The 27,677-nt window shown below is 41.9% G+C and overlaps 2 protein-coding genes across 7 annotated transcripts in view; one reads left to right on the top strand and one right to left on the bottom strand.

The window, feature by feature from the left end:
• The first annotated feature begins 1,966 nt into the window (after positions 1-1,966).
• kif26aa (kinesin family member 26Aa) overlaps positions 1,967-27,677 on the top strand; it is a 171,110-nt gene continuing 145,399 nt past the window's right edge. For 2 of the 3 annotated variants that reach the window (XM_031836883.1, XM_031836882.1), the window contains exons 1-2: positions 1,967-2,415; positions 5,445-5,693. In XM_031836883.1, the coding sequence (XP_031692743.1) occupies positions 2,266-2,415; positions 5,445-5,693 (399 nt within the window). In that variant the 5' untranslated portion in view covers positions 1,967-2,265. Of the gene's footprint in view, positions 2,416-4,497; positions 4,760-5,444; positions 5,694-27,677 lie in introns of those variants that run through there. The other variant, XM_031836884.1, reaches the window with a different exon arrangement.
• Positions 13,481-22,485, bottom strand: LOC109900515 (uncharacterized). Of its 4 annotated transcripts, none has more exons than XR_004211860.1 (6): positions 21,152-22,094; positions 20,482-20,627; positions 14,811-14,884; positions 14,487-14,594; positions 14,206-14,304; positions 13,481-13,641 (listed from the first exon to the last, which is right to left on the bottom strand). XR_004211860.1 is itself a non-coding variant. In XM_020496167.2 (6 exons), exons 1-6 carry the CDS (start codon positions 22,316-22,318, stop codon positions 13,496-13,498), a joined length of 684 nt encoding a protein of 227 aa, XP_020351756.1. In that variant the 5' UTR covers positions 22,319-22,485; the 3' UTR covers positions 13,481-13,495. The 4 variants fall into 4 exon arrangements, 3 of the variants coding, with proteins under 3 accessions (XP_020351756.1, XP_031692747.1, XP_031692746.1); XM_020496167.2 differs by lacking the exon at positions 21,152-22,094 and adding an exon at positions 22,208-22,485; XM_031836887.1 differs by having other exon boundaries at positions 13,481-13,663; positions 21,324-21,404.

The following is a 27,677-nucleotide window of genomic DNA, read 5'->3' as shown; positions in this document are numbered from 1 at the left end:
TAGGCCTAATACAAATACTGGCATAGGCCTAATACAAATACTGGCATAGGCCTATTACAAATACTGGCATAGGCCTATTACAAATACTGGTTTAGGCCTAATCCAAATACTGGCATAGGCCTAATCCAAATACTGGCATAGGCCTAATACAAATACTGGCATAGGCCTAATCCAAATACTGGCATAGGCCTAATCCAAATACTGGCATAGGCCTAATCCAAATACTGGCTTAGGCCTAATACAAATACTGGCATAGGCCTAATCCAAATACTGGCATATGCCTAATCCAAATACTGGCATAGGCCTAATCCAAATACTGGCATAGGCCTAATCCAAATACTGGCATAGGCCTAATACAAATACTGGCATAGGCCTAATCCAAATACTGGCATAGGCCTAATACAAATACTGGCATAGGCCTAATCCAAATGAAAGAATGCGAGGAAATTGAGTGTTTTCAAGTTTCTCTGGATTGTCTCATTGATTGTGGGTGGTATATGTAGGTGAACACGTAACCTACATTCATGTTAATATGCATGCATGGCTATCAGTTTATTGGATCTCTGCTTTTTTGGCCAACATTTCCAAAGGGATGCGAGAGACTTCACCACAGCACCCATTGATATGAAATTCAATCGTCCCTCTCACTCCTCTTAACTATTCTGCTGGTTAAATCAATGCATGCATACAATTGTGATTGGATCCCTAGTCTAGACACATCTTAATCTCAAAGGGTATAGGCCTATAGTTCTCCATATGGAAAAGAGTATCTGGAAACAAGCATATAACTCTGACCAAAGGCACAAGCCTCAGTTGTAGTCTTCCTTATTCAGCTACAGGCATCATTCAGCACTAACTACATATTACTCCTTTATAAAGGGTCACACATTTCCAACTGAAGGTTTCACTTTATTAAAAGCCATTTAGTCAAGGTCTTACAAGGAGAGTAATTGACCCCTGCTTCTTGGAACAATCAGACAAACCAACCCCTAACTTCTGGGAGACGAAGCAATAGAACACGTTTGACAGAAATGACTTTGTTTTCGCTCATAATGGCCGCCTGGTTATCTGAAACGAGCTTTCTGTGTTCAGAAGATAAGATTTTTTTATTAGGCGTCAGGATGTAATGTCTTACAATTCGCCTCTAAAGCGCCAAAGAAAAATAGACGTTATCTACTCAATTAAGCATTGTGATGAAGTCACTCGTGGATATTCCTCCATCTCTGGCAATACAAAAAGCCCCGACTGCCCTGATAGGATTGAAGTCATTTTCCGTTTTATCTGTGGGTCAGGTGGCTTTGGCGTGCATCAATCAACATAGACGCCCAGAAAAACAGGTTGTTAAAAACCCCACACAAGGAGAACGCTAATGGGCAACCCCTACATGAACCGGTTGATTAATTTCAGAGGCCATCTCCCTACGGGTAGGTAAAGGTTATCCACCAAACAGGCACATAATGATGGTCAAATAAAGGTGAAGTGGGCTATGACTAAGCTAGAAGGGCTGCGGCACATATTACAGGAATATGAAAACAGATGAGAGCGCACTACTGTCACTTTTAAGCAAGTACAGGCCTACACCATATAGGCCTACAAAGGTTAATACTTTTCTTTAAAAAAATAATCGAATGAAAACATCAGGCGATCTCTACGGCACTGACAACAGAACAGTCTAATGTTGTACTCATTTAAAAAAAGGTTGGCCATTTTGTCCCATGACTGCCGATCTATGCATTGAAATATTAAACTCAAGAAACATAGTTGCATTATTACATTACTTATGCTTGAGAATATGAAAGCAGTCTCCCGACCAAAAGGACACACACACACACACCAATAGAGCAATGGAGACAAACCAATATGAATATGTCAATAGACGACATGAGAGCTTGTGGGGGCCTATGTGTCCGCTGGTGTGGCCACCGAATGCGGCGTGAGCGCGCATTCAAAAACCAGTGTTTGAAGACGCTGAGTGTGAGTGAACGAGTGAATGGCAGGGGGCGGATGCTTTCAGGTGGTCCACGCGTGGTACGCTCATATGCTTTCATTTGGGACTGATGGAATGAGCGCGACCGAATAGGATCCGATTCCAGCGCCACTGTGAAAGACATGATAGCCTACGGACTTGGTTGGGGAACTTTCGGAATCGGACAAGAGAAAGGTGCTTTTGTCGTGATGGGAATATAACGTTGAAAATATGAAAATACGAGATGATACCTGGTGCGTGTCGGTTTAACATAATTATAGAGACTTGAGTGACTTTCCATGGCTTTATATAATTCCGCTGGGACCTCTGAGGTGGAAAAAACGATGTCCACATATGAGGATCTGGGTGCGTTCTATGTGGATACCGATGGCTATCCACATGGCTATATATTTGGATATACCAGTCATCTAATGCGAAGAAAAGCTCAGGTAAGCTCATGACAAATTTAAAATATTGCATATGCAACTAAGGTATTGCAAGTGGTTATATTTTGTTGTTGACTGAATGTTAAAGAAGTCTGCGTCTTTATCAGAAGATACGTTTACTTTTGTTTGTTGATGATTCGCCGACGTTGTCCAAGATTCAGCACGTTGAACAGCGCCCGTTCTTCCGTGGATAAGATGTTACTTCGTTGTCGTGATGAAGTTAACAAAGACGGGCTACGAAAATATACTGTCAGAGTAGGTTATCATGGCTACGAAAATATACTGTCAGAGTAGGTTATCATGGCTACGAAAATATACTGTCAGAGTAGGTTATCATGTCTACGAAAGTATACTGTCAGAGTAGGTTATCATGTCTACGAAAGTATACTGTCAGAGTAGGTTATCATGGCTACGAAAATATACTGTCAGAGTAGGTTATCATGTCTACGAAAGTATACTGTCAGAGTAGGTTATCATGTCTACGAAAGTATACTGTCAGAGTAGGTTATCATGTCTACGAAAGTATACTGTCAGAGTAGGTTATCATGTCTACGAAAGTATACTGTCAGAGTAGGTTATCATGTCTACGAAAGTATACTGTCAGAGTAGGTTATCATGTCTACGAAAGTATACTGTCAGAGTAGGTTATCATGTCTACGAAAGTATACTGTCAGAGTAGGTTATCATGTCTACGAAAGTATACTGTCAGAGTAGGTTATCATGTCTACGAAAGTATGCATTTGAAAGTTAGCAGAAGTTTTAGTGCAACATGCATAAAGCCTATTGATAAATGTCGGTTACACTAAAAGGAGTCACGAGACCAGACTTTCAATTTTTTTGCTGAACACCTTTTTATATACTGGCGCTTTTGAGTGGAACAAACTACCACAGCAACTCAAAGCCATGCCACCCATAACTTAATTTAAAAAGAATGTCAAAAGCTGGCTAATGATCGAGCTATAGAAGAAAGGAAAACATTTCTGTATGTAGTAATACTCTAGACTATGACAATGTCGTCCTTTGTTTTGTTATGTTATCTGTCTAACCAATGTATGCCCAGTAGGCTAGGTATACTGTGTAACCTAGGATTACTACGTTTATGTTTCTACTTTTTTTAAAAACATTTAAGACGACCACAGTGGAAATACGTGTTCAAACTTGTTTTGTGTCATCCTCGATGATTGTAAATGCATTATCCGCATGTGTGGCTGTATTGTGTTTAACATTGTCAAATACATCTATATTTCTATTGTCAAATCAAACTAATTAGCCATTTTCAGTAGGCTTGTCAATCCACGCAACAGCAGCAGTTGTTTGACGATAATGCATATGAGAAACACAGATAGGCTACGGACGTGCTGTCATTACTCCTATGTCAGATATCAATGTCTGTCTGTACTGTGAGCCGACATCAACAGCCTAATCTATAACGAGTAATTGTGTCAGATAATGGTCAGGTGAGGGCGCCAGAGCAATACGAATCAGGGCCTTCGTCTTGTTATAAAATGTGGTGTTAGCAGCAATCCCAACCCGAGTACAATAGCCTACTGTGGGGCGAGCGTGAGTTCTTGACTATAAATCATTTCGATCACACAGGCGCACAAAATACTTCCAAATGAATTCTTTGTATAGGGGACTTGACTGTAAACGAGTAGCTTCGATAATCCTTCCGACCAAGCACTCTCCATCCTCATTGTTGGAAATGTGCGGACTTTGTTATGCAAATGCAGGCAATTAAAATGTCGATCACAAAGCCTAGCAATTTTTTAAAGATGTCGTTCATAAATTGAAACAGTAGCCTAATCCTTGTCATCAAGAGTGAAAATAAGTGATGAACGTTTTGGCAAAGTAATATGAGGTTTATTACAGTCAACCAATACAAATTATACAATTGAATCTCCATTATGATCTATTTTAGGCCTATGTGCAGTCATTGTGAAACTGAACTTGCTTGACAGAGCGCCTCATATCCCCTAGTCAAACGTCCCATCACAAAGTTAGAACAAGTTGAAACCGAGAGCTCCACCCATCCATCCCATGTAGGCTAGTGCTTCATCCGAACAGTCCACCAAATTGAATTCTGCCGCTGTCAGACGCGCTGTGGGTATGAGTTAAACTGCCAAGGGACTACTGCAAGGACTATTTTATCACCATACATTGTTCTGGGCGATTTACCAATATATGGAAGGGCCAAATCGTCACCAATAAATGTGGGAACTGTAGGCAATAGCGTTAGATAGGCTGGAGGTTCGATCGAAAAAGTGTGTGAGTTGGTAACATAGACGAGATGTACTCACAGTATTGGAATACGGCTCGAGGACGCAAACCAGACTACAGGAGATATACGGTGAGGTCCCTTGAGTAAATCGATGGATGATATTTCAGATGTCTGAGATGAGTTAACTATACAACTTTATTTGCTATTGCATTGTGTAAAGTAAAACATCAGACCCTGACTACTTTTGTTTATATGGAGACCTTTGCATATCAACTTTAAGGGGCAATCAGATACATACATTTTTGTAGTTCTAAATGAATTACACATGTATATATATATTACCCATTGATTTTGTAAGAACATAACTTATAAATGCCTCATGAGCTTAGTTCAACTGTCATACCCCATCAGAACCCCAAATATAAGCCTTTTTTACTACTTTTGTTTTGTAAACAAACACTGTATAGCCTGAATACATGATTAAAAACATGATTTTAATCTGATGGATGGCCACTCCTACAATCCAACCATAGCTATGTCTATGCATTTGAGAGTGCCTACATTTCTTCAGCCACATTCTGCAGCTGTTTACCAAATCAGTGGCGGGGTAACCGGCTGCTTTGTTGTTGTTTGAAGTACAGATTGCCCCTTTAACCTTTCACCTTTATCCTAATTTCTCATTGGGGGGGGGGGGGGGGTCTGTTGAGTGTGATTACCACCACCATTATTATCAAGTTACAATCCTCCATCATACAGGTGTGCATATGTGTTTTTGCTGTATTGGTAACTATTGGTAACTTCCCTGTTTTATAAGGTTGTTGAGGGAGAGACCCTGATATCTCTGGGAGTCAAAGCAAGGAGGAGGCTTCAGTCGGCGCCGGTGGAGGAAGTCGAATGCGGCGGCCGGCCGAACCCTGAGGGCGCTGGGTCAGTGTCTGTGACGGAGTTGAGTCACTACGGGGAAAAGGGAGAAGGCGAGGGGCCCTTGTGCCAACGATGCCAGATCATCGCTACAGAGCTGAACAGGCAAGCGCTTGCTTTGGCCGATCCTGCGTCCCTGAAGGTTTGTAACTTTGAACGCTCCCCTCTTCACCAATAAACAATTACTTAAGGCAACCGTCCCAACAGTGTAGTCGGACAAACAAATCTGCTTTTATATATATCCTTCTTTCATGGTTTTAGGCTTATAGATGCTGTCACTGCATGGTTTAAACACCCAGAACAAAAGCCCAAGTAGGCCTACAGTTAAAAGATTATAACTTCACATAGACATGTCATTGAGGTCTCCTGGTCCAGTGGTCTAAGACACAGCATCTCAGTGCAAGACCCCTCACTGAAGCACCTAGTTCAAATCTAGGCTGCATCACATCTGGCCATGATCGGGCGGTGCACTTTTGGCCCAGCGTTGGCAGGTAGGGTGTTGTTGTAAATAAGAATTTGTTCTTAACTGACTTGCCTAGTTAAATAAAGGTAAAATCATTTTTAAAAATTGGTTCAGATAGACATGTAGCCTATGAATGATACGCACACAAATACCAGATAAATCTACAAAACAGCTGATGTTACAAATTATTTTTTACCTGTAGGCTATATCACAACCTGGCTATTGCTTTGAGGAAAAAACAGGGCATAAAAGGCTGCTGGTGTCCCATAACCTCTCATGGGCCTATCCCATGATTTCCCATGTGAATGCCATGGGACTTTTGCATAAGAGTTATTTTTAAGGCATAGAACCACGATCATAGGACAATGTAGAAGTGTGGAGAGGCATTTGATACTGAGGTCTTTTGTCAGGTTTGTATTGCTGAGAATAATCCTCAAAGTGCACTCCTGTCCCAATTGTGGTCGGGGACATTGCTCATGGGCCTGTTGCCAATAGTGACAGCGCTCTCTTCCCATCCTATCAGAGCAAAAGTAGAACTTGGCGGATTCGCTAGATGCACCCAGCTATGATACAGTATGCGCTGTGCTGTGCATGTGTGTGAGAGATAGTCACAGAGGAAGTCAGAGAGTGAGAGAGAGAAGCAGAGAGAGAGAGAACAATAAGCAGAGAGAGAGAGCGAGAGAGAGAGAGATTGTGTGTGAGAGAGAGAGAGAAGCAGAGAGAGAGAGAAAGATAAGCAGAGAGAGAGCGAGAGAGAGAGAGCGTGAAGCAGAGAGAGAGTGAGAGAGAGAGTGAAGCAGAGAGAGAGAGAGTGTGTGTGAGAGAGAGAGAGTGAAGCAGAGAGAGAGTGAAGCAGAGAGAGAGAGAGTGTGTGTGTGAGAGAGAGAGAGAGAGAGAGAGAGAGATGCATAAGCAGAGAGAGCAAGAGAGATAGAGAGAGAGAGAGAGAGAGAGAGAGAGAGAGAGAGAGAGAGAGAGAGAGAGAGAGAGAGAGAGAAAGTTTTGGTAACACTTTATTTGGAAAGTCCATCTGTGGATGCTCTTCAGACTACCTACAGACTATCAGTAACATTTCAACTACTAATCCTAACCCTTATCTGAGCGAGAGAGACAGAGAGAGAGAGAGAGAGAGAGAGAGAGAGAGAGAGAGAGATGCATAAGCAGAGAGAGCAAGCGAGAGAGAGAGAGATGCATAAGCAGAGAGAGCAAGCGAGAGCGAGCGAGAGAGAGAGAGAAAGATAAGCAGAGCGAGAGAGAGAGAAAGAGAGAGAAAGTTTTGGTAACACTTTATTTGGATAGTCCATCTGTAGATGCTCTTCAGACTACCTACAGACTATCAGTAACATTTCAACTACTAATCCTAACCCTAAACTTAACCCTTACCCTAATCCTGGCCCTAAACTTAACCCTTATCCTAACCTTAACCCTAGCCATAAACTTAACCTTAACCGTTACCCTTAGGCTCGTTTATACTTTGTCTATCGACATGTCTGTCAACAAGTGTCGTTGGTCAAAACTACATTTAATGTATACTCTGGTGGACTGTCTATAGACCGTCACTGCGACTGTCGGTTTCCTTGTCGCAGACAGATGAAAAAGTTCAACTTTGACCTGTAACGACTGTAAAAACCCAGGGTTTATAAGCGCGGATATCGACTCTGCCGCTTGAGCGTGCTTTTGTGGTACAGTCAATAACGCGCTGAACTTCGGGCTAGAAGGTAGAGGGTTCGGGACCTGTTCCCTGCTGTTTCATTGCAAGACTATAAACACCAGGAAATATTCCCACGCAACCCCCCCCCGGATAGTCGCTCTGTAGAGTGACTACAGAGCGACTATTCGGACTATCCCAATAAATGGACCAGGTTTTTTGCCCATTGAGACAATGGACCCATCCAGTTTTCAGAACTTGACCAGTTCACACCCTGGTAAAAAAAACTCTGTCTTCTGTACTTGTCAACACATTTTCAAACTTGCGCACTTCCTATGTCTGACCTTCTCCTCCCCTACCATGGTACATTTTAATGTAACCCGCTTTGGCTTACATGCATGTGATTTCTCCTACTCTTAGCAGTCAAGATATTCCTTATTATAAATACATTACTGTTGACCAGAGGCCATAGCTAAATGTAATGCACTATGTAGGGAACAGGAGGCCATTTGGGACGCGACCAAGTTATTTGCCCAGCATATAAAGGGGACCTAGTCAGCACTTTGAGCTCATCATCATGAGTGATGGCTTTCATCGGGATCCCCATCAGCCACGGAAGAAGGAAGTGCTGAACATCAGAAATGGAGCCAGTCATGTCCATTATTATTATTATTAAGTGTATCCAGATAGTGTTCATAAAACGCCACTCTTCCGTACGTTGTCCAAGGCAGTTTTATGTTCACCTTCTGAGAAGACCGCTTTGGTTATGGAGTTAGTCGGATTTTTGAATAGGATTTGACAGAACATCTTCAAGCTGAATTTATCACCATTTACCACACACTTCTCAGTAACACACCCCACTGGGCACACACTGGATGAGGGTATAATATAATATAGTATAATATAACCAGAGTATAATTGAATATAGTATAGTATAATAACAATATATCCCAAGTTTCCCTTGGCTCTTTTGTTAGATCATGTGGAAATCCATGCCAGATCACGCTCGCTCTATCTGTGAGATCGGCATGTCATTCCCAATAACCAAATCTGAAATGAAGTCCACCTTGACTCCACGCTGTAATGGTGGTACGGGCCGGCATACTCTCTCATGGGGCGTGGGTTTCTGCCCATGCGTGATGGTATAGGGGCATGTCATGTATCAGGCAGAGATTTGATTATCACCCCCCTCCCTGGGCCCATGGATAGTTTAGTCTGGCTTGCAGTCTGGGGAGCGACATTTTGTTTCCGGGAGTTCCAATACTGTACCATGCCATTGCATTGTGTGTGCTGTATGTATCGCTGTTTACTAAATCTCTGGTTGAGTTTGTCCTCATGGAAATTGCTCAAGAAAAGTTACAATATTTTAAAAAAACAGCTGCAGATTAGAATTGATCCTGTATATTTTAAATATTACAGTGCATTTGTTCACAGTGCAGTTGCGAGTAGAAAATGTTGCCCTGGACATGTGCCTAACTAACCGTAACCCCCAGGTCATTTGGCTTGGTGTGATGTAGTTTCGGCTCATACCTCATGGCCTGCCTGCCTGCCTCAGACTATGGCTGGATTTCAATGGCTTTTTCTCCCTCCTTTACTTTGTGACCATTGATATCAGTTTGAACAAAATTGCTTTTTCACCACATCATGTCATTTTAGATCAGTGTTCAAGGAAAAGAGATGAAGACAGGAGCCTATTCTAGGTTATTGGGAAATGGCCTACAGCGCAGTCTGTGTCAGAATGGCACCAGCCACATTGAAGGGATGGCTGTTTCCTTGAGTCTGTTTAGTCCTCACTTGGTTTTTATGTTTCCACAATTTTTATATTATAAACACAGGGTCGTATAGTTGTCTATACACAGGGTCGTATAGTTGTCTATACACAGGGTCGTATAGTTGTCTATACACAGGGTCATATAGTTGTCTATACACAGGGTCGTATAGTTGTCTATACACAGGGTCTTATAGTTGTCTATACACAGGGTCGTCATATAGTTGTCGATACACAAGGTCATATAGTTGTCTATACACAAGGTCATATAGTTGTTTATACACAGGGTCATATAGTTGTCGATACACAGGGTCATATAGTTGTCTATACACAAGGTCATATAGTTGTCTATACACAGGGTCGTATAGTTGTCGATACACAGGGTCATATAGTTGTCTATACACAGGGTCGTATAGTTGTCTATACACAGGGTCGTATAGTTGTCTATACACAGAGTCATATGTACTGTATAGTTACACACGTGTGAGAACTGAGTTTCTTTGGAAGTTGGAGAAGCCATTTGTAGACGTGCCAGTCTTTGCTCAGAAGTTTATGTTGTTGGAGAGCTCTAGGGTCCATAAAAAAAAACATGAGTGTGTTTTCAAAGATATTTTCAAAATTGCATAGACCAAGGTCTGAGCATCAAATTGAATTTACTTAGCTTACTTCAAGTGTTTCCCAGGACCTCCAAACTATAAACAGTTCAGATGGTGTCTTAGGTTGAGGGATATGACTCATGTATCATATTTAATTGTCAACACATGTGCAGAATTTTTCTCAACTAGAATGACATCATATGAAAGGGAGTGTGAATGTATCCACTCTCTCCTTGATGTTTACTTTTACCTAGCCATTGTTATATACAACAGCAAGTGCCTCATTGTCTTTGAAAACAATGCCAGTCGCGGAGTGTTAATAACGGAGGACAAAGAGGAAGTGAGCCTTGTTGATCTTCGCTCTGCTCTGAAAGTCTATTCCTTTAGACATCTTTGGTTCAATTCAATCAAACCCGCAGTGCATTGCAGTATTTAACTGTGATTATGCTACCGCCACCATCCTGGTAGCATAAATAGTATAACTCATGTAACTACAAACATTTGTTTTCAAACAAAAAACTGGTTTCTCATGACATCATGCCACCCTCAAGCTCTGGGAGAAAATGCTCCCACTTTACCCAAGCTCCCACCAGGCAACCACCTAGAACTGTTGGTGTTTGTTTTCAACCCTGCCTTGTCTGAATGCCACCGTTGAGAATGGGCAATGTGTTTTGTCATAGATTAGACAGGGATGGCATTTCTCATAGGGTGCTGCGGGTCCTGGTCGGATGTTATCGGCTTCTTGGCAGAGAAAAGTAGCATGGATTTGTCCAAGATTGACCAAGTTGTGATGTTAAGATTGCCAACATCCTCATGGGAAACATACTGGAATATATGCAGGTGCTTGCTAGGAGTCCAAACACAGAAGGTTTAGAGTCTTAATGTATTAAAAACAAAAACAAAGTGAGAAGTAGGCATTGGTCTGAAGCCTTAAAAGAAAGGAAATTCACATGAGCAACACACTACTCCACTCAAGGTTTTCCAGCACACAGCTTTGACCTACTGCAGTAGTTATATTGGTCTATTGTACTTCAAATAATGTGTAGGCAGGTTTCTTAGGATTCAAACCTTCTCACACAGCCTAATTCAGACTCTTAGAGGAGGTGTTCCCACAATAATGTCATTTGTACCGCATGCAAGTTAAATGATCAGATTCTTCACACACCACACTAATCCAATTGCACTAACTTTTCAAGCTTGTTTTTCAGTATATTAAATAAGCTTTTCTTTTATACTTCCAAGACCATCAGGCTTGATTGAGCAAGCTATTTTTTCTTGTAGTAATGTGGTGCCTGCCTGTATTTCCTTAAAGCTCTTTATTTAGCACGACGTAGGTGACAGGTAGCCCTAACAGTTAAGATAATTGGGCCAGTAACCGAAAGGTTGCTGGTTCGAATCCCCAAGCTGAATACAGTAGGTGAGAAATTTGTTGATGTGCCCTTGAGCATGGCCCTTAACCCTAATTGCTCTTATAAGCCACTCTCTATAAGAGTGTCTGCTAAATGACTTAATATAATGTCATTGAGAACAAATATATACACTGAGTGTACAAAACATTATGAACACCTGCTTTTTCCTAGACATAGACTATCCAGGTGAAGGCTACGATACCTTATTGATGTCACCTGTTAAATCCACTTCAATCAGTGAAGAAGAAGGAGACAGGTTGGAGAAGGATTTGGACTATTGAGACATGGATTGTGTATGTGTGCCATTCAGAGGGTGAATGGGCAAGACAAAAGGTTTAATTTTACATTTGAGTCATTAAACTATTATCTTATTCAGAGCGACTTACAGATAGTGCATTCATCTTAAGGTAGCTAGGTGGGACAACCACATATCACAGGTATATAAATGACATTTATACTCAATAAAGTAGCTATCAGTAGAGTCAGAGAAAGGGGTTCCTGATTTTCCTGATTGACTGACCTTCATAAAAGTAATGATTGACTGTAGTTTCTCTTTGCTTATTTGCTTATTTGAAGGAACGAAATTCCATTCCAAATGAACTTTTAACAAGGCACACCTGTTAATTGAAATGCATTCCAGGTGACTACCTCATGTGAAGCTGGTTGAGAGAATGCCAAAAATGTGCAAAGATGTCATCAAGGCAAAGGGTGGATACTTTGGAAAATCAAAAATATATTTTAATTTGTTTAACACTTTTTGGGTTACTACATGATGTGTTATTTCATAGTTTTGATGTCTTCACTATTATTATACAATGTAGAAAATAGTAAAAATAAAGAACAACCCTTGAATGAGTAAGTTTGTCCAAACTTTTGACTGGTACTGCATATTATTTTAATAGCAGGACACGAGTGTCGCAGCGGTCTAGGGCACAGCATCTCAGTCCAAGAGGCGTCACTACAGTCCCTGGTTCGAATCCAGGCTGCATCACATCCGGCTGTGATTGGGCGGCGCACAATTGGCCCAGCGTTGTCCTGGTTTGGCTGGGGTAGGCTGTCATTGTAGTAGGCTGTCATTGTAAATTGAGTTTGTTCTTTACTGAGTTGCCTAGTTAAATAAAGGTTAATGTAAAACAAAAAAAAGTCCATTATTCCAATGAAGAGTATGAATTAGGCTGTTTGAGAAAATTTGAATCCTAAGAACCTTGCAATCTTGCATATTATTTGAAGTAATAGACCAACATAGCTACTGTAGTAGGTCAAAGTACGGTAAATCTGCAGTTTTTGAGGTGGTGAATCGAATGTTTCCTGGGACAATGGTGGTCTTCTCTGATATCGCGCAGCGAAGGATCTGGATGTTCGATTGGGACCCGAAGATAAACAAGTGCATAGAGAGGGCCCGGCGCTCCGTCAATCAGCTTGTCCATTTCAGGGAACACAATCCACCACCCTGCCATTAAGCAATGTGTCCATGGGATGTACCGTAGGGGTGGAGAGCATCGGATTGATGAGGGCAAGAACATATTCTTTGAGTTGAGAGTTGGTCTCTCCAGTCTCCACCTTTCTATTCTCCATAGTAGGAAGACTGAGAAGGGTGCAATTGCAGCCCGCAATTCAGGGAATTCCTGCAATCTGCAGGAACCACCCTTTATACTTCAATTGGTACATTTTTAAGCTAGGACTCCGGGACACAGGCAGGAGTGCTCCACTACAGTAGGTGGCCGAAATGCACAATAGCGTTGGGTGCCAACTACCTATAAACACCACAGAATAAGAGGTGTGGTGACAACGCCGGTAACTAGCTAGCTAGGGACACTGTAGATAGTGTGTCGCCCCCCCCCCCCCTGTGTGCTAGCTAGGGTTAATTCTCTAAAGGTTGAAACACTGTTTGAATGTAGGAGAAATATGTTGTTGAATGGTCCCATGGTGGCGATATATCAACCATTAAAACAATGAGTATGAAAAAATACAAATCTATTTCTAAATCTATTTTTTTAAATCTATTTTTTAAATGTATTATATAAAAAATACATAATAGGCGCCACTTGACATTTTGACAATTAATCGGCTTTATTACTCCCTAGTTGTAATTTACTTATCATCTCTTCTAAAGTCTTCTTAATATCAATCTTGTCGCTCAGCAATTCGATCACTTTCGACAGGTCCAGAGTTTTGCTGTTGTCCTGTGTCGGATCTGGACAGGAATCTATGCCGCAAATTATGACAGTCTGTGAGTAAATGAACATTTACATCATCACAAGGATACAACATTTAGTTTTCCCCAGAAGCTACTTTGCAGTAAGGTATTGCCTATTTCTCCCCATATGGGTGCATCTTCCGAACAGCATGCAAAACAGCACGTTGTTGTTGGCCTATCCAACAGTGTCAAAGCACAATGTCAAATCTAGTTCACTAGCTTATCAGGGGCGGCAGGGTAGCCTAGTGGTTAGAGCGTTGGACTAGCTGTGGTTAGAGCGTTGGACTAACTGAAAGGTTGCAAGTTCTAATCCCCGAGCTGACAAGGTACAAATCTGTCGTTCTGCCCCTGAACAGGCAGTTAACCCACTGTTCCTAGGCCGTCATTGAAAATAAGAATTTGTTCTTAACTGACTTGCCTAGTAAAATAAAGGTCAAATGTTAAAAAAAATATTTAAAATCATGCAGTTGGCGCTTCATTGATAACATTGCAAACTTTGGTTGAATCATTCTAAAATGGTTGGTCGCTGAAAATAATTTCTGGTGAAAACTCTAGGTAAGGTAAGATGCTTACCTTTCTGTGGGTTTGTGAACACAGCTGGTGGCAAATTGAGACAGTCCACCTGTTTCTTAAACACTTCCAGTTCAGCAGAGGTCAGCTCCTTTCTTTTACCTGTTCATCACAGGGAATAGCAAATATATTATGAGCCAGAGGGCCCAAAGGAAACATATTTGAAATACATTACATATAATTCACCTATTGTATATCATGTCCCATTAGTTAAGTAGTAATACATTTTTAAACAAGACTATAGTACTGAATTTAGCATGATAGTTGAAATGTAATGTTCTTACTGAAGATATACAGAGTGCTGTATTTGCTAACCAATGGCAACTTCTGTTGGACAAGGAGGCAGTCAGGGCAGGTATTCAGGTAGGTCAGGGAATAGGGCAAAGGTTCCGCTATGGCACACACACACACACACACACACACACACACACACACACACACACACACACACACACACACACACACACACACACACACACACACACACACACACACACACACACACAAACACACTTCTTTTTAACATGACATACCACATTGATTCCTTTAGTGCAAAGTCATATTATTATGTTGATGATTAGTAATAGGTTTGTTATGTATTTACTCACTTGAGGTAAATGTGTTGTTCTCCATGTTGTTTTCCATGGTCATTTCACTGGTCATGCTAATGCATTTGCCTCCACTGTTGAGTAATGAACTGAGATAAATATACTACAGTATTCAACTACAAATTAAATGATAAAAACACATTCATCACATTACACTCAAAACACATTCATCACATTACACTCAAAACACATTCATCACATTACACTCAAAACACATTCATCACATTACACTCAAAACACATTTCTCTAAGTTGTCTTTGTTCTGAGAACATTCCTAATGTCACACAATTTGACAACCTTCCCAGTAGAGGTCAACCGATTAATCGGAATGGCCGATTAATTAGGGCCGATTTCAAGTTTTCATAACAATCGGTAATCGGCATTTTTGGACACCGATCATGGCCTATTACATTGCACTCCACGAGGAGACTGCGTAGCAGGCTGAATACCTGTATGCGAATGCAGCAAGGAGCCAAGGTAAGGTGCTAGCTAGCATTAAACATATCTTATAAAACCAATCAATCTTAACATAATCACTAGTTAACTACACATGGTTGATGATATTACTAGTTTACCTAGCTTGTCCTTCGTTGCATATAATCGATGCGGTGCCTGTTAATTTATCATTGAATCATAGCCTACTTCGCCAAATGGGTGATTTAACAAGCGCATTCGCGAAAAAAGCACTGTCCAATGTGTACCTAACCATAAACATCAACACCTTTCTTAAAATCAATACACAAGTATATATTTTAAACCTGCATATATAGTTAATATTGTATACTTCCAGTGCCAACAGAGATGGCCGCCTCGCTTCACATTCCTAGGAAACTATGTAGTATATTGTTTTTTTTACGAGTTATTTCTTACATTGGTACCCCACGTAATCTTAGGTTTTATTACATACAGTCGGGAGGAACAATTGGATATAAGAGCAACGTCAACCCACCAACATTACGACCAGGAATATGACTTTCCTGAAGCCGATCCTCTGTTTTGCCCACCACCCAAGACAATGGATCGGATCCTAGCCGGCGAACCAAAACAACATCGCCGTAAAAAGGGGCAGACGGAGCGGTCATTAAAAATCGGTATCGGCTTTTTTTGGTCCCCCAATAATTGTTATCGGTATCGGCGTTGAAAAATCATAATCGGTCGACCTCTAGTTCCCAGAGTATACCCAGCAAACCAAAACTGATTCTGTGAATATTCCCAGACCATTTTATTAAGTTGTGGGAAAGGTGTAAGAACATTCCCCCTAAATGTTGTAATAACGCAATCTGTCCAGTTGTGTTGATGATTATAGAATGTTGGTATTTATGTGGAAAAAACATTCCTCTGATGTTGCAAGAATGTTAACAGAACATTCGTTATGTTATTTTAAAGTTTACAAAACATTTCATTATGCTGTGAGAACAATGTGGGGACATTAGCACTCACGGAAATGACCGGACCAAGGTGCAGCCAGGTATGCGTTCATTCTCTTTTATTATAAATGTCGCCAACAAAACAAGAAACAACTAAAACGAATGTGAACCTTACTAGGGCTATACAGGCCACTAACAAAGACAACTACCCACCAAACACAGGTGGGAAAAAAGTATGCCTAAGTATGATTCCCAATCAAAGACAACGATAAACAGCTGTCCCTGATTGAGAACCTTACCCGGCCAAAACATAGAAATAAAGAAACTAGAATGCCCACCCTAGTCACACCCTGGCCTAACCAAAATAGAGAATAAAAGCCTCTCTATGGCCAGGGTGTGACACCCCCTCCCAAAGTTGCGGACTCCAGCCGCAAAACCTGACTCTATAGGGGAGGGTCCGGGTGGGCATCTACTTCGGTGGCGGCTCCGGTGCGGGGCGCAGACCCCGCTCCACCTCTGGCTCTCCCCACTTTGGTGGCGCCTCTGGACTGGGGACCCTCGCTGCAGGGCCCGGACCGGGGACCCTCGCTGACGTATTGGCAGCCTGGTGCGTGGACCTGCCACAGGGCTTACCAGGCTGGGGAGACATACAGGAGGCCTGGTTCTGGGAGCAGGCACAGGACTCACCAGGCTGGGGAGGCGCACTGGAGGTCTCGAGCGTAGAGCCAGCACAACCCGTCCTGGCTGGATGGTTACTTTCGCCCGGCAAATGCGGGGAGCTGGCACAGGACGCACTGGGCTGTGCAGACGCACCGGAGACACAGTATGCAGAGCTGGCGCAGGATATCCTAGGCCAAAGAGATGCACCGGAGACCAGGCGCACTGAGCCGGCACCATCCGTCCTGGCTGGATGCCCACTCTAGCCCGTCCAATGCGGGGAGCTGGAATGTAGAGCACCGGGCTGTGAACACGTACTGGAGACACCGTGCGCTCTAGCGCATAACAAGGTGCCTGACCAGTACCACTCTCCCTACGGTAAGCACGAGGTATTGGCTCAGGTCTGAACCTTGACTCTGCCACACTCCCCGTGTGCCACCCCTAAAATAACTTTTTGGAGCTGCCTCTCGTGCTTGCCTCGATGCCGTTACTCCTGGTATCGCCGTCGTACCTCCCTTGCTGTTTCGCCTGTTTCCTACGGCAGGGTCTGGTCCCTTGTCATAACCTCCTCCCATGTCCATGAGGTCCTCCACTCCTTCTTCTCCCGGGCCCAGAATCCCTGCTCCTCCTGGCCACGTTGCTTGGTCCTTTGGTGGTGGGTAGTTCTGTCACGAATGTCGTCAGGGAAATGACCGGACCAAGGTGCAGCGTGGTAAGCGTACATTTTCCTTTATTAAGAATGTCGCCAACAAAACACCAAAAATGACCATGCAGCTTACTAGGGCTACACAGGCCACTATAACAAAGACAACTACCCACCAAACACAGGTGGGAAAAAGGCTGCCTATGTATGATTCCCAATCAGAGACAACGATAGACAGCTGTCCCTGATTGAGAACCGTAGCCGGCCAAAACATAGAAATAAAGAAACTAGAATGCCCACTCTAGTCACACCCTGCCCTAACCAAAATAGAGAATAAAAGCCTCTCTATGGCCAGGGCGTGACACATCTGTAATCATAAAGAGCTTTGGAAGCCTGGTTATGGCACATATTTTTCCTTGAACAGATGGTCAGGGAACCAGAACATAATGACAATTAATTTGTAGACTGCATATTAACCGTAAGAAGCCCAAACATATACGGGTATAATATTTGATTAAAACAATAATTTCAAACCTTGCTTGGGAATAGAAGCTATTCAGGAGCCTGTTGGTGTCAGACTCCAGTACCGCTTGCCATGCGGAAGCAGAGATAACAGTCTATGGCTTGGGTTGCTGGAGTCTTTAACAATTTTCCTAGCCTTCCTTTCACACCGCCTGCTATAGAGGTCCTAGATGGCAGGGAGCTTGGCCCCAGTGATGTACTGGGTTGTCCGCACAACCCTCTGTAGCGCCACCCTCTGCTGCCAGTCAAGATGCTCTCAATGGTGTAGCTGTAGAACTTGTTGAGGATTTGATTGTCCATGCCAAGTCTTTTCAGCCTCCTGAGGGGGAAGAAGCCTTGTCATGTCTTCTTCATGACTGTGTTGGTGTGTGTGGACCATGTTAATTCCTCAGTGATGTGGACACCGAGGAAACTCTCGACTCGCTCCACTATAGCCCCGTCGATGTGAATGGGGGCATGCTCGGACCTCCGTTTCCTGTAGTCCACGATTAGTACCTTTTTCTTGCTGACGTTGAGGTAGATGTTGTCGTTGTCCACCACGGTTGTGCTATCAGAAAACTTAATGGTGATGTTGGAGTCGTGCGCGGCCACGCAGTTGTGGGTAAACAGGAAGTGCAGGAGGAGAGTAAGCACGCACCCCTGAGGGACCCCCGTGTTGAGGGTCAGCGTGGAAGATGTATTTTTGCCTACCCTCACCACTTGGGGATGGCCCATCAGGAAGTCCAGGATCCAGTTGCAGAGGGAGGTGTTCCATCCCAGGGTCTTTAGCTTAGTGACGCGCTTAGAGGGCACTATGGTATTGAACGCTGAGCTGTAGTCAATGAGCAGCATTGTCCAGGTGAGGGAGGGCAGTGTGAAGAGCAATCGAGATTGCGTCATCTGTGGATCTGTTGGGACTGTATGCGAATTGAATTGGGTCCAGGGTGCCTTGGATGATGGTGTTGATGTGAGCCAGCCTTTCAAAGCTGTTTCATTGCTACAGATGGGAGTACTACAGCCATAGTCAATTAGACAGGTTACCTTGGCATTCTTGGGCACAGGGACGTATTGATAATATTCCACCCATCAAGCCACAAGAGGGCGATTTGGTCATTTGACTGCAGGAAAGGGCTACAAAATCTGTAACTATGTTTGGACAATACCCTAATATAATGATGTAAGATGATTGAAATGGCATTTGTTTAAAAGTTTGGCAACTTCAAGCAGTAATGTGACACTACACATTAGCAGAACATTGCACCAATGTTTTCACAATTTTTTAAAACTTTGAGACCATTGAGAGGATGGCATGTAGCCACTTTTTTGTGGCAGTATATTGTAAAAACATTACGGGAACATTACATCCCTGGCAACCTGTGGTAGTTTTTGCAGATGTTGTGAAGAACATTTTAGTAAATGTTAGGAGAACATTTACTAAAATGTCTCCCTTTCACCTAATATATCATCTGATTTACTTAAAAGGCACAGTACAGTAAGGAAACTTGATTTTCCTATGTTTTATATACAGTATATTTCCTCACTGAGGTTGGAATAATACTGTGAAATTGTGAAAATTATGATAATTCCCTTTTAGTGTAAGAGCTGTTTGAAATGACCGCCTGTAAGTTCAGCCTGTTTTGGTGGGATGGAGTTTTGGCCTGGCTGGTGACATCACCAGGAGCTAAATTATATAGACCAATAAAAATGAGTTCCACTCCCCAGTCATAGCCAAATACTTGCTTTAGAAATTGCTTGTGGAGAAGATTTTTGTATATTTGAATTGAAAACAATTACAGTGAGGTACATTGTTAACCAGAAATGATTTTATATTGAGATAAAAACAGCTGCTGCGTTGGACCTTTTTTAAAAAGGTAAACTCTTGGTATTTTTTTCATTAGTCCACTGTTGATACAGTCCCACAATTGTTTTGCATGTCAGCAGTCACGTTTTCAAGATATTGGATATTCAAGTAATGTGTCATCGGCCACAATATCATGATGATCAAAAATGCAACAAAATAATAATTGTGTGTGTTTAATAAAGAAGTCCTCTGAACTCCCATAATATTATGAATTATTACATTTACATGAAAATAACTATGTGTGAACTTATAGGACATTTTCTGTTAAGGTAATGAAATAGTAAGAAAAGGTTTTTTGTGTGAAGTTCCTAAATGTGCTGAGAATGTTCCAAAACAAAGCAACTATCCTGCAACATTCCCAGAAAATTGTGGGAAGGTTGCAGCAAAATAACCATAGGACAACCAAACTCTCACCATTCTCTAAGAAACATTGTTTGTTTTGTGCTAGTTGGGGTTTCAAGTGTTTGTAAAAGCAAAGACGGGGGGGTCATTTTTACGTGTTACAATTACAATTTTTGTTACAACGATGTTTGTTATTATTTCATTTTCAACACGTTTTTCACATTCACATTTCTGGTACGGTATGCATACAGTCAACATAAAATAAACATGAAGCGCATTGAAAGTTCATCATTTTCTTACATGTTTATCATCTGTAATTCTTTGACAGTGTTGTTCTGGAGCCCAGGAGAGATCTGAAGCCAGCCTGTGATCCATTCTTTTGCAGCATACTCCCTGCCACCAGGGACCTCAGTGCTCTCCGCGATAAAAATCCACTTACCCAAAATCTGCAAGATATATAGGACCCAGAAATACTGTATATACCAGTGTTTCCCTGTTTATAATCCTATACCCCTTCAAACATTCAACCTCCAGCTGAGTGCCCCCTCTGAGTAACCTCTCTGGCAAAACTTTAAGAAGAAAAAAGTATTATATATATACATATATATATATATAATTTTAAAAGTATTTTTTTATATATATATATATATAATTTTAAAAGTATTTTTTTATATATATATATATATATATATAATACTTTTTTTTCTTACATTTTTGCCAGAGAGGTTACTCAGAGGGGGTATATGGCATACCCCCGACGGCATTGCGCGTACCCCCTACCCCAGTTTAGGAATACCTGGTATATACCGAACAATACAAACATAGATGGATAAAAGCAGGAGTTAGATAGGCAGGCAGAAAGACAGATTTTCTAACCAAATGTCTTAACAGATAGATAAACAGATACAAATGGATGGATAGATAGACAGACGGACAGACAGACAGACAGACAGACAGACATAGTACTAACATGGTTCGTGCTGTTCATCTTTAGGGCTCTCAGTAGATCCTCACAGGACAGACAGACAGACAGACAGACAGACAGACAGACAGACAGACAGACAGACAGACAGACAGACAGACAGACAGACAGACAGACAGACAGACAGACAGACAGACAGACAGACAGACATAGTACTAACATGGTTCGTGCTGTTCATCTTTAGGGGTCTCAGTAGATCCTCACAGGACAGACAGACAGACAGACAGACAGACAGACAGACAGACAGACAGACAGACAGACAGACAGACAGACAGACAGACAGACAGACAGACAGACAGACAGACAGACAGACAGACAGACAGGCAGACAGACAGACAGACAGACAGAGTACTAACATGGTTCGTGCTGTTCATCTTTAGGGGTCTCAGTAGATCCTCACAGGACAGATAGACAGACAGACAGACAGACAGACAGACAGACAGACAGACAGACAGACAGACAGACAGACAGACATAGTACTAACATGGTTCGTGCTGTTCATCTTTAGGGGTCTCAGTAGATCCTCACAGGACAGACAGACAGACAGACAGACAGACAGACAGACAGACAGACAGACAGACAGACAGACAGACAGACAGACAGACAGACAGACAGACAGACAGACAGACAGACAGACAGACAGACAGACAGACAGACAGACAGACAGACAGACAGAGTACTAACATGGTTCGTGCTGTTCATCTATAGGGGTCTCAGTAGATCCTCACAGGACAGACAGACAGACAGACAGACAGACAGACAGACAGACAGACAGACAGACAGACAGACAGACAGACAGACAGACAGACAGACAGACAGACAGACAGACAGACAGACAGACAGACAGACAGACATAGTACTAACATGGTTCGTGCTGTTCATCTTTAGGGGTCTCAGTAGATCCTCACAGGACAGACAGACAGACAGACAGACAGACAGACAGACAGACAGACAGACAGACAGACAGACAGACAGACAGACAGACAGACAGACAGACAGACAGACAGACAGACAGACAGACAGACAGACAGACATAGTACTAACATGGTTCGTGCTGTTCATCTTTAGGGGTCTCAGTAGATCCTCACAGGACAGAGGAGCTGCCAATCCCACTGAGAGAAGGCTGAGGACAGAGATGACACACAGGACTAACATGTCTGACTCCTTGTCACTAGAGTATATCTCCTATAGTCTACTTGAAGCCTCGCTATATCTTCCTATGCCTGCCCTGTGGTGCACTAGCTGGATTAAACAACAGTGCCAGGGCAGCAGAAGAGTGCCAGTCTTATACTCATGAGGTTGCCCTCCCCTGGCCTGTGTACTCTGCAAACCATGTCTGTTTATGGGAACAGTTTCTGTTTGCATTGGCTTTCCCACCATTGATAAATAATTACTGGGCAAATAAGGCCTTGATATTAGGTAGGTAGCCTAGCGGTTAAGAACTTTGGGCCAATAACCGAAAGGTTGATTGTTTGAATCCCCGAGCTGACTAGGTGAAAAATAGGTTTATGTGGCCTTGAGCAAGGCACTTATCTCTTATTGCTCCTGTAAATTGCTCTGGATTAGAGCGTCTGCTGAATGACTCGAATGTAAAACACGTAAATATTAGAAAGGGAGTCGTACTGAGAGCAGAGCACACAGTGCTTCTGAGAGTGGAGGTGTGTGTTGGGCCACAAGACTTTGACCGCCCCCTTATTTTGCCCAAAACAATGTAAACAAAGTAGAATCGTTCCCATTATGTAAATACTTCACATGAATGGGAATTTATTTATGGTAAATGTATCTATCTTTTTTATTTTCTGCTTGTATATTATACAAATAGTCCGTTATCGCAAAAACAAAACCACAAGAATATGAATAGTGATAACAACATAATCAACCACACTAAAAATAATAATAGATTGGCCAGTCATGATAACATTATACTACAGTTTTGATGCTGAGGCCAGTGGATTTATGGTGTGACGTCTGTCTGGTCAGATGTTGCATGAACATTGGATCAGTGTTTCATGTTTCGGGTTTCATGTTTCGTGTTTCATTTTTCGTGTTTCATGTTCGGTGTTTCATGTTCGGTGTTTTATGTTCCATGTCAAAATCATCCCAATGTCTCTACACTTGATTGTGGATCGCAATAAAGTTACTTGAAGATGATTTGGACATGGGAAACTATAATACTGTTTAGGGGATACTGACTTGCCTTGATTTTTTTGGGACCAAAATGCTAAACAGTTGCCAAGTAAACACCAGACAGTGGTCAGGTAAACCAAACCAAAACATGGATTGCTGTCTTACCTTGTCCATAGACTGCCTACAGGTTAAGGAAACTACATATCCCTTTATTAAGGCTAACATGTTATTTCAGAATATTTGTTTACTTTATTTGTATTGACCTGTTCAAAAGCAAATGTGTTTGAAACTGCATATGAACACACCCAGAATAGGTTGTTGCATTTATGTCATAATGTGTTTGAAACTGCATATGAACACACCCAGAATAGGTTGTTGCATTTATGTCATAATGTGTTTGAAACTGCATATGAACACACCCAGAATAGGTTGTTGCATTTATGTCATAATGTGTTTGAAACTGCATATGAACACACCCAGAATAGGTTGTTGCATTTATGTCATAATGTGTTTGAAACTGCATATGAACACACCCAGAATAGGTTGTTGCATTTATGTCATAATGTGTTTGAAACTGCATATGAACACACCCAGAATAGGTTGTTGCATTTATGTCATAATGTGTTTGAAACTGCATATGAACACACCCAGAATAGGTTGTTGCATTTATGTCATAATGTGTTTGAAACTGCATATGAACACACCCAGAATAGGTTGTTGCATTTATGTCATAATGTGTTTGAAACTGCATATGAACACACCCAGAATAGGTTGTTGCATTTATGTCATAATGTGTTTGAAACTGCATATGAACACACCCAGAATAGGTTGTTGCATTTATGTCATAATGTGTTTGAAACTGCATATGAACACACCCAGAATAGGTTGTTGCATTTATGTCATAATGTAAAACTATGCTAACGTAGAGAATGAAAGACTCTCTTTGAAATAATCCCACTGAATGGTATACGATACACCCAGAATAGAGAGGTGAAATATCATTCAACACTTAGTTGAAGTAAAGCCAACTCATTTTCTATCACTAGGATATCTGTCAGTAGAGCCCCACATTTAAACATCCAGCTCAGAGAAACAGTCATTTCTCTTTCATCTCTTTCAAGCAGTGAATAAGCAAAACTTTTGGCTTTTTTTGTCAGTGTTGTATTGGACACGCCTGTGTCTTCTGTCAGTCATCTTGGACAGAACTTAACTGGCTGTCTGCTTGGACTCGCCTGTCAGTTGTCTCCACAGACGACAGACCACTTAGCGTTGTCATGCCAATATGCTAAGTCTTTTACAAAAGAGAGAGGGGGGGTGACAAATAAGCCTTTTGCTAGATTGCTGTCATGACTCGACGTCCCAATTTTTCTGCATCATCCTGAAAGGACTCAAATTACTGCAGACATTTGGGTGGCAGCTGTGAAAGCACTCAGACTTTTGTATGGGAAAGTTCTAGAAAAAACAAACATTTAAAGGCTAGCCACTACTCAAAACTCTTCACCAAGCAAAAACATCTTACAATGACTCAAATACATTATATCACAACTGTATGAAGATCTTCTTTCATTTATTTTTTATTTTTTACAAAGCCTCTTAAATGAACCTTCCTTTGAAAATGTGTGTGTTGAGGACTGAAGCAGTACCCAAATATTATCCTGTAACAAATAGAGCAATGGGTGGTTGGAGTGAAATGTTTATTTTTATTTCTTTTTTAATTAACTACTGTAGGCAAAACCCTAACCCGGACGGCACTGGGCTAATTGTGTGCCATCCTGTGGGACTCCCAATCATGGCCAGTTGTAATACAGCCTGGAATCAAACCAGGGTCTGTAGTGATGCCTCTAGCACTGAGATGCAGTGCCTTAGACCGCTGTACCACTCGAGAGCTCATAATAACCAGTGACTCAGTCATTTAGCATTTCATCAAAACCCCTCAGAGTCGGGCAGTGATAATTACTTAATATCCAGAGAGAGTATCAGGAGGGGAAACTGAGAGGTGCTGAACCCTATCACAGTGAACTATATAGTGGGAGTGAAGGCCAAAATGTCTGCTTACTTGTCTGCCAAAGTGATTGTGTAACAAATAACCCATGTCGTGTTTGTGTGTAGATCTCTGTTTATGTGTCACACCACTGGCCTCTGTGAGGGGTATGACCCTGGCTTAGTGCCTCAATGTTTTGGCCCCACCGAAATGACTGGTTTCATAGGAGCTGGTGTTGGGTGTGTGGGGGTAGGAGTGGGTTCTCCTGAGTGTGTGTGTGTGTGTGTTAGACCCAAGGTGACTGTTTAGGGCATTGCCAATGAAAACAACAGATAGGAGCCTGTACATGGGGGTCAGTGATTACTCTGGTAGATGAGTATGCCTGGGAGACATGCAGTACCAGCATGAATGACAGACAGGAGACGGGCCTCAACAACTAGCCTGACTAGTATTCAAGAGTTAAGCTTGTGTGTGTGTGTGTGTGTGTGTGTGTGTGTGTGTGTGTGTGTGTGTGTGTGTTTGTGCGTGTGTGTGTGTGTGTGTGTGTGTCTGTGTGTGTGTGTGTGGCGGAGAGAAAGGCACAGAAAGGTTTGTGCCATAACAGATTATTTTGCCCCAAACATAATGCTGACTGTAAAGGAGGGAAATTCATCTCTACAGTTTTCAGACCTTCTAAAAAGTTAATAAAACTCTGGTCATAGGACTAACAAACTGTTTGTGTGTATCTGTGCGTGTGCATTTGTGCATGCACATACTATGTGTGTGTGTGTGTGTGTGTGTGTGTGTGTGTGTGTGTGTGTGTGTGTGTGTGCATTTGTGCATGCACATACTATGTGTGTGTGTGTGTCTGTGTGTGTGTGTGTGTGTGTGTGTGTGTGTGTGTGTGTGTGTGTGTGTGTGTGCATTTGTGCATGCACATACTATGTGTGTGTGTGTGTGTGTGTCTGTGTGTGTGTGTGTGTGTGTGTGTGCATTTGTGCATGCACATACTATGTGTGTGTGTGTGTGTGTGTGTGTGTGTGTGTGTGTGTGTGTGTGTGTGTGTGTGCTGTCGTGTCTCTACTATGGTTAAATGAGATTAAATGCTATTTTCAAATCGATTACTTAACGTTTGATTGATTACGTGATTGAATTAAACCATTAATTAAACAATTAGCTTGTTAAGATCCTGGGGCACCACGAAAGAGTTTGTTTATATAGAGTGGCTATCTCCCAAATCCACTCTTAAAGATCTGAAGATATTTTATATCAATAGCAGTCAATCATGAATTATTCTTTACCTTCTGTCAGTCTCATCTGAATGTCGTAAAATTGTTGGTTATCTGCACGAACTCTAGTTTCCATAATGAATCAGCAATATGTAAATTGGCTTAATTATTTATTTACTAACTAACTAAATAATCATAGAAATACATAGCAAGCAAACAGTAGATATTGGTTACTAAGAATGATAGGAAAGTCCCTAGTGGACTAAGACGATATGACCGCTTGGTTGACAAAAGGGAAGGGGTGGGACTGAGAAAGAGCGGGAAAGACAAATGGATTCATTACACACAGTCTATAATTATATTCATTGACATGCTAATCCTTTGCCCATGAACGGCTGCTCATTCAAAAATAAATTGCAATTCATATTTACGCCCGGATGTCGTTGTTGTCTTCTCTGTTGGAATCCTGTCCGTCTGCTGGTTATTTCATCGGAGTCTCTCTGGTTAACTTTCATTGAAGTCACAAAGTCTTTTGTGGTTAAAATGGCTACTTCAGAGTACCATTCAGAAATGTTCTCTTAGAATAGATGCTTTGGCGGTTGTCTGTATTCTCGTTCTGGACTTACGCGATTTCTAGCTGCAGACTAGTAATAATACGTCTAAGATTTGCTCTTATTCTGTAGTGATCGATAGTGTCAGAGTTTAACCATTTCCATCCGTGTAGCCAATGCTCCACGTGGTATAGTCTTGTCCTTTGGTAGAGTTGTAGTTTAAACCACTTCACAAACCAGCGTCACCTGGTTTGTTTTGGTCTTAGAAATTCAACCATTTGCAACCTTAGCTTACACTGGGGTTTGCGTGGTCTGGTGTGAATTTCACCAGACGGTCCATGACGCCTAATGTGATGTCTGGGCTCACGGGGGTGTGGCCACTGACTAGTTAATCTTTATATGAAAATCCATACTCTCATTTAGAAGGTTGACATCACATTACATCTTCATCTTTAGATGTAAACCAGACAGCTGGGAAAACTACACTTTAAGAGAAACAGTTATGTGAGTTTCCTGTCCTTCATGAGATGAAACACACTCGTCATAACTGTCCCTTAAGTGTCCACGGACTATTCCCACACTCTCAAAAGATTAAAAGTTTGGCCAAGTCTCAGTTCTGGGAGACTCTCTCCCTCAATACTGCATGG

The sequence above is a fragment of the Oncorhynchus kisutch genome, linkage group LG12 (assembly GCF_002021735.2).
Source record: "Oncorhynchus kisutch isolate 150728-3 linkage group LG12, Okis_V2, whole genome shotgun sequence".
Lineage (NCBI taxonomy): Eukaryota > Metazoa > Chordata > Actinopteri > Salmoniformes > Salmonidae > Oncorhynchus > Oncorhynchus kisutch.
Note: the sequence above shows the minus strand (reverse complement) of the source record. Positions and strands in the feature narration are given on the sequence as shown.